This window comes from Oncorhynchus nerka, linkage group LG22, assembly GCF_034236695.1.
Source record: "Oncorhynchus nerka isolate Pitt River linkage group LG22, Oner_Uvic_2.0, whole genome shotgun sequence".
Lineage (NCBI taxonomy): Eukaryota > Metazoa > Chordata > Actinopteri > Salmoniformes > Salmonidae > Oncorhynchus > Oncorhynchus nerka.
In genome coordinates, this window is record NC_088417.1 from 31,364,860 (window position 1) to 31,376,330 (window position 11,471).

At 48.3% G+C, this 11,471-nt stretch overlaps 1 protein-coding gene across 3 annotated transcripts in view; it reads right to left on the reverse strand.

Annotated features, from left to right (window-relative positions):
* Window positions 1-11,471, reverse strand: part of LOC115125332 (MAGUK p55 subfamily member 7-like) — a 313,135-nt gene that overhangs the window by 3,064 nt on the left and 298,600 nt on the right. For all 3 annotated transcript variants that reach the window (XM_065007128.1, XM_065007126.1, XM_065007127.1), the window contains 2 exons: window positions 8,886-8,994; window positions 6,373-6,516 (listed from right to left, as the gene is read on the reverse strand). In XM_065007128.1, the coding sequence (XP_064863200.1) occupies window positions 6,373-6,516; window positions 8,886-8,994 (253 nt within the window). The remainder of the gene's footprint in view (window positions 1-6,372; window positions 6,517-8,885; window positions 8,995-11,471) is intronic.

Below are 11,471 nucleotides of genomic sequence, written 5' to 3' on the forward strand. Positions count from 1 at the left end.
ATACCGGTTCCTGTTGCGTCATGCTGATGGCTGAGTCAGTCCATGGACTCATCCTGCCTGGTGTCAACGGTACAGGCTGGTGGCCGTGGTGTAATGGTGTGGGGAATGTTTTCCTGGCACACGGAGCAACATGTCCATGTCCCAAAGAATTCAGGCTGTTCTGTAGGCAAAGTGGGGTCTGACCCGGTACTAGATGGGTGTACCTAAAACTGTATCTTTTACTGTCCATTTTGAGAGAAACAGACATCTATTTTCTGCTTATCTTCGGGACAAGCTTTTGTCGATGGCCTATGAAGACTAAAGGGCATTAGTAAGTGAGAATCTCAGGGAAGACAGAGACATACACATAAACAAACATAACAGCCATTAACACAGATAAACAGACTGACCCAAACAAGTGAAGGACACACACACTTTACAAAACTGTAACACACACACAGTCCAAAACCTCAAGGAATTTTCATTATTTCCTCATTAGCCGATCTGATTCAGAAGAGAAATGAAATATTCCTTAAAACGGAAAAATACTAAACATATCTATAACTGCCAAAGCAAGTAGAAGGTCCATAATTGATACATGCCATTTTGGTTTTATGGAGACAGGCCAAAGACTGCTTGTGGACAAGGCATTAAAAATGGGAGGGCTTCAGAAATGGAAATGGCTTGGGTACATGAACCTAGTAGCTATACAACTCCTGGCCTCACCGCTAGCTTGGTCCCAGATCTGCTTGTGCTGTTTTGCAACTCCTATGGTCACTGTCATGAATGGAGTTGGCAAGACAGCACACATAGATCTGGGACCAGGCTAGCTACCTCCTCACAGTTTCCCCTCTCTGATGGCATGGTATTATACTGCACGGTGATATGTTTATATGGCCTGGTCCATTCCAGCCTCAAACCCAGGGAACATGGCAGGGTTAGAGCGGCTAGCTACATTTAGCTAGCTCCTTTTACTAGAGGAATACTGAGCTTCAGATCTCCACTGACTGCCAAACACACAAATATAAATACAGACACATTCATAGGCAGGAATACAGACACACATACTGATGGAAATGCGCACACACACACACACACAAATTCACACACAAACTCATTAAAATCTACAATTTTAGAATGTCTCCTTTTTGTCAGCCTAACAGCTCCGAGCCAGGAGTTACTCGCGGCTCGCGGTTTTTCACCTCATAGTTGATTAGTCGTGCAGCTAAAATTAAACGGTCGCCATGACACGACAATAACTCGTTTTCAAGCCAGTCTCCACAAACATACCACTCTGCCTCCGACACAGCCCTCGTACAGCTTTCTCTTCCACTGTGTTCACTGTCTACTGTACAAACATACCACTCTGCCTCCGACACAGCCCTCGTACAGCTTTCTCTTCCACTGTGTTCACTGTCTACTGTACAAACATACCACTCTGCCTCCGACACAGCCCTCGTACAGCTTTCTCTTCCACTGTGTTCACTGTCTACTGTACAAACATACCACTCTGCCTCCGACACAGCCCTCGTACAGCTTTCTCTTCCACTGTGTTCACTGTCTACTGCACAAACATACCACTCTGCCTCCGACACAGCCCTCGTACAGCTTTCTCTTCCACTGTGTTCACTGTCTACTGTACAAACATACCACTCTGCCTCCGACACAGCCCTCGTACAGCTTTCTCTTCCACTGTGTTCACTGTCTACTGTACAAACATACCACTCTGCCTCCGACACAGCCCTCGTACAGCTTTCTCTTCCACTGTGTTCACTGTCTACTGTACAAGGCAGTAATTAATCCACCCACATTTATCTCACAGCCTATTGTCTTTTGAGAGAAGATATGATGGCTTTATCCTCCTCCGTCTGGGAGGAAGGGAAGAGGTTGATGAGGGAGCAGGAGGTTTGTTGGTCAGGGCTGAGAGGAAGTTGAAGTGGCTCGGTCCGTCCGTACACCATATATTCCCTCCGGTGATCCAAGGCTGTTGACCCTTGGTAAACCTTCATCTGTGGTCAGCCCTCGGAAAGGATGGAGGTTGGACGTGGACACAGTGACCCAGGGTGCTCCTAAATGGCACCCGATACCCATAGGGCTCTGGTCAAAAGTAGTGCACTACGCAGGGAATAGGGTGCCATTTGGGACACACTACCAGCTATTGCTGCCAGCAGCTCTCCAACCCTTTGGACATTAGATCAGGAACTGGCAACAGGACGGTGGGGTGGACATGGACAGAAGAAGCCCTAGAGACGCTGTGTATGCCGTTTCCATGTGAACCAGGCGGTCAGTGTCCATGACATGGCAAGTCTCCCTCTCTATGACCATAGCAGGCCATTATGGGGAAAGAGATAAAGAGAAAGACCTGACAGAGACCGAGAGAGAAAGAGAGAGAGAGAGATACAGAGACCGAGAGAGAGAGATAGAAAACTTAAACTTGAATTGAAATTGAGGAAGAGAAACAGAGACCGAGAGAGAGAGCGAGAAACAGAGACCGAGAGAGAGAGAGAGAAACAGAGACCTGAGAGAGAGATACAGAGGCCGAGAGAGAGAGAGATACAGAGGCCGAGAGAGAGAGATACAGAGGCAGAGAGAGAGAGATACAGAGGCCGAGAGATACAGAGGGCGAGAGAGAGAGATACAGAGGCAGAGAGAGAGAGATACAGAGGCCGAGAGATACAGAGGGCGAGAGAGAGAGATACAGAGGGCGAGAGAGAGAGATACAGAGGGCGAGAGAGAGAGAGACAGAGGGCGAGAGAGAGAGATACAGAGGGCGAGAGAGAGAGAGACAGAGGGCGAGAGAGAGAGATACAGAGGGCGAGAGAGAGAGATACAGAGGGCTAGAGAGAGAGATACAGAGGCCGAGAGATACAGAGGCAGAGAGAGAGAGATACAGAGGCCGAGAGATACAGAGGGCGAGAGAGAGAGAGACACAGAGGGCGAGAGAGAGAGAGCGAGAAACAGAAACCGAGAGAGATTGAGAAACAGAAACCGAGAGATAGAGCTACAGAGGCCGAGAGAGAGAGATACAGAGGCAGAGTGAGAGAGATACAGAGGCAGAGAGAGAGAGATACAGAGACCGAGAGAGAGAGATACAGAGACCGAGAGAGAGAGATACAGAGGCAGAGAGAGAGAGATACAGAGGCAGAGAGAGAGAGATACAGAGGCCGAGTGAGAGAGAGATACAGAGGCAGAGAGAGAGAGATACAGAGGCAGAGAGAGAGATACAGAGGCAGAGAGAGAGAGATACAGAGGCAGAGAGAGAGAGATACAGAGGCAGAGAGAGAGAGATACAGAGAGAGAGAGAGATACAGAGGCAGAGAGAGAGATACAGAGGCAGAGAGAGAGAGATACAGAGGCAGAGAGAGAGAGATACAGAGGCAGAGAGAGAGAGATACAGAGGCAGAGAGAGAGAGATACAGAGACCGAGAGAGAGATACAGAGGCAAAGAGAGAGAGATACAGAGGCAGAGAGAGAGAGAGATACAGAAGCCGAGAGAGAGAGAGATACAGAGGCCGAGAGAGAGAGAGATACAGAGGCCGAGAGAGAGAGAAATACAGAGGCAGAGAAAGAGAGAAACAAAGGCAGAGAGAGAGACTTAAATTGAAATTGAGGAAGAGAAACAGAGACCAAACGAGAGAGAGATACGGAGACCGAGAGACAGAGCGATAGAGACCTTAAATTGAATTGAAATTGAGAAAGAGACCAAGAGAAACAGAGACCGAGAGAGAGAAACAGAGACCGAGAGAGAGAAACAGAGAGAGATCTCTATGGTACTGAGCCAGGATAAGGTCTCCTCTCAGTCCTGATGTCTCTTGGCCATCCCCTCGGAGGTCAGGCCCTCAACGGAAAATCTGCTTTTATTCATACCCATAAAATGCACCTGCCCTCTGTATTAAAATGATATAAAATATCAGAACAGATCTGGTTCGGCAAGAGGTCCCTGATTTACTCTCTCTCAAAGAAGACAGAATGTCATTGCTTGGCTAGAGGGAAAGGTAAGACATCAGTAAGTAGCCCTATCCCATGAACCCTTTACTTATTATACTGCTCTTACTAGGAATATGAATATGGACATATTCATTATCGTATTACAGTATCATAACTGATTTTGGGCTCATATTTCATGTCAGCCCTATTTGAAAACAGATATGAATGCATTCAGGTAAAATAAAGCATAGAGGGCTCTGTTAAAACAATGAAACGTCTGTTCTCCAGTAGTCTGGATGGGACAATGACCAGACCTGCTGCCTCGAACATTCGTCTCGACTGAAAGAAATATAGCAGACGGAGAATATTATCCAGCAGTGACATTTCCACCAAACAAAGTCTTTCTTTCTTTAATAGCTGGCACCTGATGGTTTAAAACGCTGTCTGTCAATCTCCCGAAAAGGTTACAGAAAGGGCTTTGGTAACAGGAAATATTTCAACCAGGTAACAAAATAAAACGCTGGGGCTGGATGTGTTACCTGAGCTCTGAACTCTGGATCTAATAAAGGTATTATAGGCCAGGGCAATCAATGTCAAAGTCTGCCCTGTTTTTGGCAACGACTGCTCACTGTTCACATGAGTTATACTGAGAGCAGAGGGTTACTTTCACCCAAAGGTCAAACAAAGGTTGATAGCATGACCTCTGACCTCTCTCTGTTTGACCTCTCACCCCTCAGGATGGCCGTCATCATGCATGATGGAAGAGCTCGGCGGGAAGAAATCCCTGTCTTACTGAGATGAAACAAAAACATATCAGCGACCTCAGAGATGTGTAGTCCGTACACGACTGGGGGACAAAGTGATGCTTCTGACTTTAATACATTATGTCTGTATATCAGTGAGGTGACCGGTGAATTTATCTAATGTTTGAAGGATGATTTTAAGAAGAGATGCTGTCCCTCTGACATGTTGTGTTTAAAACAGCGACGGTACTGTGTAACTTAGTGACGGCTCAACGAAGGATGTTCTGAGTTAAGAGCGGCTGTGTCTAACCCTGTCCTTTTCCAGAGCCGCGTTGGGCTGTGTGTTAGGTTAGGTCATGGTGAAAACACAGAGGTATGTGTGGAGTAACACCTCAATGTGGGGCTGAGGCGGTGCTCTAAATTGCTCCCTATTCTCTGAATAGTGCACTACTTTTGACCAGGGCCCACAGTGCACTATATAGGGAATATGGAGCCATTTGGGGCAGGCCCTCATGCTCTGAGCTGAAAAGAGCAGACACACTGAGGGAGAGATGGAGAGAGAGAACAGACGAAAGGCAGAGAACGGCCCAGAGCCCTGCGGGGCCGCGAAGGCCGAGGCAGACATCCCACTGAGCCGCCAGCCGATCTGATCTGCACCTGCCGGTCTACACCTCCTCCTCCTCCTCCTCCTCTCCCCTCCCCCAGCTCGGTTGACACGACCTTCAGCGCTGGCGCGTGGAAAGCCTCCACGCCTCCAACATGACAGCCACTCTCTCTCCCCCCTCACTCTTTCTTTCTCCCCCCCTCCCTCTCCCTCTTTCTCCCCCCCACCCTCTCTCTCTCGCGTCATCATATCACTCCATCCCGGCCCGGCATGTGGCTGTGACCTGGGTTCTGGCCCGTAGCGTGGCCCAGAGGAGAGAGAGAGACACGCGAGCGCCGGACCTGATGACCCGGCGGGCTGGGAAAGCCATCAGCTGCCACACGTCTACGCCGCCACCACGGCAACGCACCACGGCTAATTGGTTTCATGTGGGGCCCGGCTGTGAGCTGCGACTTGCTGTGGAGGAAAGGTGTGTAACACACACAACCACACACACAAATGCTCGCACACGCACGCAAACACACATACACCCTAGCCTGAAACAGAAAGCTGTAGGTAGTAAATATGACCTCACCACCACAACTAGCTCCCCCAGAGCCCCAGATAAAGTTGGTGTTAGATGTGTTTCTGATAACCCTACAGCTTCGTCATGTGGTACACGAAAACTGCTCGATGACCTTTGATCCTACCTTATAACGTGTCATTACACGCCCGCACACAGTGACACACACAAAGACCACATCACTTTTCACTGGAGATGTCTGAGTGGGAAGTGTGCTTCCAACGCAATTAGCCAATCATTATCCATTTGGTGGATTTCTTACCTTTAAAAAGAAGTAGTTGTTTGACGTTCTAAAACTGCCTGTTTTACAGGAGTAATGTTCTTCAAAATGTGTGAACTTTTACACCCCTGGATCAAGTTTGATCCTTCCCACCACGTCACCAATAGCCAGTCATTTCAACTTTCTGATGTTGTGTGACATTGTTTTTACTTCAAAAAGACGCAAACTTTTAAGCGCAAGGCTTTTCTGTCACAGATTTTGGACAAGGTGAAACGTTGAAACGTTTCTTCTCTTGACAATATGAAAACATTTCATTGTTTTTGCTGACGTGACTTACGGAGAATGATTTGGCAGATCCCTTGTCGTCCCTGCCTGGGATGACCTTAGCGTTCCGTCTGCTCTCCCGCAGGCGCTCGACGGGCGGCGGCTTCACGAACACCACATAAGGTTTAAACTCTGCCGTCCTCAGGTGCTTTATCGTCTGCAACACACAGAGGAGAGAGAAAACACAGTTAGCAGAGGAGAGTGTCTGGTTCATCTATCTGGAGATATCGCAGAGTGGAATTAGACCCAGATCTCCATCTGTCACAGTGCAGAGGCGATGACACATTACACAGCTGGGTCGCGTTGACACGTAGCACACAGTGTGTGTGTGTGTGTGTGTGTGTGTGTACTGAACCGCAGCCGAGCAGTGTTAACCGGTGCCGGTCCACCTCCCTCTGGGCCCGATACCACGGCCTCTCGCTGTGTTCTGCTGAGCGGGTTCGAAACCCTGGGCCGGTACGAAGGCCGAGTCCAACACAACACCCTATTCCCTATTAGGTGCACTAGATAGGGAATAGGGTGCCACTTGGGACCCAGACGAAGACAGGAGCAGAAGACAGGAGGGAAGTGGCGCTAGACTACCATTAATCTCCATCACAGAGAGGGAAGAGAGGAGGAGAGCTTTCATCCGGTCAGCACGGGACCAGTCAACATCCCTCGCTCTGCAACACCACCAGGCTGACATGAAACTCATGTGATTGACTACTGAGCGGGGTAGAGAGCTACAAGGGAGCACAAAGGCATAGACACGTGCGAGCACGCACATATAAACACATGTACACAGACAGCATGGGCTAACGAGGCACTTGATCAGGGAGAGATGGTTCGAAAACATGCCAGTAATCTATATAATAGTGTATTTCGGACTCTATATGATTACTTACTCAGAGAAAACAAACAGAGGATGCCTATGGGGCCCAGGCAAGAGTGTGTTTGTGCGAGGCAGAATTGAGGCAGGGTGGGTGCTAGGCCTGGCCTGGGGTAAAAGGATTGTAACTGTGGGGTTTGTGGGCTTTCAGCGACATACAGGCCACTTATGAAAGGCAGATCATCACCACCACCCAGACACATAAGCCAAAGAGGAAATCTTCAAATAAGGAACATTAGCAGTAATTGCTCCTAAAAATGGCCCTTTAAGCCAGGTTTGGTTGGTAACCCAGTAAGCAGCCATGGCCTGCAGAAAGCCACCGCTGCCTCTGAAGTCTCCTGAAGGATGAGATTCCTCCAGGAGATAGGCAGAGAGAGAGGTGGAAATATAAACGCAACATTGGCCCCAAATTTCATGAGCTGAAATAAAAGATCCCAGACATTTTCCAGACACACAAAATGCTTAATTTCTCTGCACAAATCTGTTAACATCCCTGTTAGTGAGTATTTCTCCTTTGCCAAGATTATCCATCCACCTGACAGGTGTGGCATATCAAGAAGCTGATTAAACAGCATGATCATTACACAGGTGCACCTTGTGCTGGGGACAATTAAAGGCTACTCTAAAATGTGCAGTTTTTTCACACAACACAATTCCACAGATGTCTCACATTTTGATGGCATGTGCAATTGGCAAGCTGACTGCAGGAATGTCCACCAGAGCTGTTGCCAGAAAACTTAATGTTAATTTCTTTACCATAAGCTGCTTCCAAAGTTACTTTAGAGAATCTGGCAGTACATCCAACCAGCCTCACAACCGCAGACCACGTGCATGGCGTTGTGTTGGCGAGCGGTTTGCTGATGTCAACAATATGAACAGAGTGGCCCATGGTGGTGGTGGGGTTATGGTGTGGGCAGGCATAAGCTACAGACAACGAACAATTGAATTTTATTGATGGCAATTTGAATGCACAGAGATACCGTGACGAGATCCTGAGGGCCATTGTCGTGTCATTCATCCGCCGCCATCACCTCATGTTTCAGCATGATCATGCACAGCCACATGTCGCAAGGATCTGTGCACAATTCCATGATGACGAAAATGTCCCAGTTCTTCCATGGCCTGCATACTCACCAGACATGTCACCCATTGAGTATGTTTGGGATGCTCTGGATCAACGTGTTTGACAGCATGTTCCAGTTCCAAACAATATCCAGCAACTTCAAACAGCCATTGAAGAGGAGTGGGACAACACTCCACAGGCCCCAGCCTGATCAACTCTGTGAAGGAGATGTGTCGTGCTGCATGAGGCATATGGTGGTCACACCAGATACTGACTGGTTTTCTGATCACCGCCCCTACTTTGAAATGATATTTTTTAAGGTATCTGTATTCCCAGTCATGTGAAATCAATAGATTAGGGCCTAAAGAATGTATTTAAATTGAATCATTTCCTTATATAAACGTTAACTCAGTAAAATCTTTGAAATGATTGCATGTTGCTTTTTATATTTTTGGATGGAGGGATGAAGGGAGAGTTGGAAGGACATTGGGAGGGAAAAGGAGTGGTGGAATGAAGGGTACAGGAAACGAATGAAGAGATGGCGGGTAGAGGTAAAGGGAAGATTGTGACTGGGTCAGGGACTTGTGTAACTCACATGAGGCTGAACGTCCAGTAGACACACCTTGTTCTTGGACAGGACCGAACGCACAGAGTCCAGACTGGTGCCATAGTAGTTCCCTTTATACTCACCATGCTCTATGAACCTACAGAGAGAGAGAGAGAGAGAGAGAGAGAGAGAGAGAGAGAGAGAGAGAAAGAGGGGGGAGCAAGAGAGAGAGAGAGCGAGAGAGAGAGAGGAGCAAGAGAGGGAGAGAGGGGGCGCAAGAGAGGGAGAGAGGGGGCGCAAGAGAGAGAGAGAGAGGGAGCAAGAGAGAGAGAGGGGGAGCAAGAGAGAGAGAGAGAGAGAGGGGGAGCAAGAGAGAGAGAGAGAGGGGGAGCAAGAGAGAGAGAGAGAGGGGGAGCAAGAGAGAGAGAGAGAGGGGGAGCAAGAGAGAGAGAGAGAGGGGGAGCGAGAGAGAGAGAGAGAGAGAGGGGGGGGGCGAGAGAGAGAGAGAGGGGGAGCAAGAGAGAGAGAGGGAGCAAGAGAGAGAGAGGGAGCAAGAGAGAGAGGGGGAGCAAGAGAGAGAGAGCGAGAGCAAGAGAGAGAGAGAGAGAGAGGGGGAGCAAGAGAGAGAGAGGGGGAGCAAGAGAGAGAGAGGGGGAGCAAGAGAGCGAGAGGGGGAGCAAGAGAGCGAGAGGGGGAGCAAGAGAGAGCGAGAGAGAGAGGGGGAGCAAGAGAGAGAGACAGAGAAAGAGGGGGAGCAAGAGAGAGAGACAGCGAGAAAGAGGGGGAGCAAGAGAGAGAGACAGCGAGAGCAAGAGAGATAGAGAGAGAGGGGGAGCAAGAGAGAGAGAGGGGGAGCAAGAGAGAGAGAGAGAGGGGGGGGCAAGAGAGAGAGAGAGAGAGGGGGAGCAAGAGAGAGAGAGAGAGAGAGAGAGGGGGGAGCAAGAGAGAGAGAGAGAAATAAAAGAAAGAGGGAGATTATATTAGAAAAACGTTAATGTCCTTAAAGAGACAATTCATTTTGCAGCACACATTCACAGAGAGGGAAAGTCAGAGAGAGATGCGTAAAAAAGCACAAGAGTAGGTCAGTGAGTAAACGTTTCACTCACATCATTTAGAAGTACAGGCTGGGATGAACATTAATATTAACGTCAAATAAAACCAACGTATAACTCACCTAGCCTGAGGACTGGCTGTGTTACCATCTTATTCTAAGGCACTCCTTTCTTATTTAGATATACTACACACACACACACACACACACACACACACACACACACTCCTAACTGAGATTGTGTTCAGAATAAGATCATTCTAAAAGACTACAGTACCTCAGGGACTAGGGATTACTCCTCCAACCACTGACGAATCCTCAGATGGCATTCTTCAGTACAACACAAATCCAGACAGTCTGGCACAATAACCCTTTATATAATCTTCTATGCTACACTTTAAATCAGTAACACCTGTTTGTTTAAAGTGTAGAAGGAGAATGCCAGGAGCGTGTCTAGTGTGTGTGTGTGTGTGCGTGTCTTACTAAGTTTACATTTCTAAATAATAAGACAGTGTGTGTGTGTTGGTGGACTCGGTGTGTATTCCAAAAGGCACCCCAGACCCTATACAGTGCACTACTTTTGACCAGGGTCCACATGGGCATAGGGCAGTGCACTACGGAGGGAGCAGGGTACCATTTTGGACACACCATCAGACTGGTCCTGATGATCGCTGGGCTGAATGTCTGTACTTGCAGTCCTAAAATCCATGTAAAACTCATTTTATAGTAATTGCCTCATGTAAGAACATTTTATTCCGTTTCAGAAAAGGAGCCGGTAGTCTAACAAGCTCTTACATTTGGTTATGGGAAATACATTTCATCTCATGTTTAAAAGGCCTGCCATAGCCATACACTGAAACAAGCTATGCTGTTTGTTGTCACAAGTGCTGTTATGTAGATAAGAGCAGTGTAGAATGCCAAGACCGGTTCAGCTAAACTGGGAATGTATGGATGCCATCCATTGCAGGGAACAGGGCTTTCCTTGGGAAATCTACACACACGCTCACACACTGCTAGTTACTGCCCGTGGCCCATTTCTCATGGAGCTTTTCCCTACTGGCACAGAGAGAGAGAGAGCTTCTCTCTGTGTGTGTGTGTGTGGGCACAACGCAAAAAAACAAGGCTTTCACTCTTCTCCTCTCTCCAGTGCCTTGTAATTTGTGTTTGTGTGTGTGGATTGTCCAGAGCGTCGAGGCCACATCACAGTCCCAACATTCACCCCTAACTCTAAACTCCCCGACAGACATCCTATGCCGTGCCCCATGACCAACCACAGCTGAAGCAGCCCTACCCTGGTCCCAGCCTCGCTCTGCATGCTCTGACACTCTATACACACTCAGCAGCCCAGCCATCCTGTTGTGTGTGTGTGCGCGCGTGCATGTTGTGTGTTTTTAGAGAGCGAGACAGCCGGAAAGGCATCCATCACGAAGGATGTTCATTTCTGTTTCAATTTGTCCGCCCCGCATAATGTGAGAGCGGCTCCCGAGTGTGAGTGTCGGCGTCACCTCAAAGAAACACACACACACACACACACACACACACACACACACACAGACAGACACACACAGGGCAGAGAGGGGCCC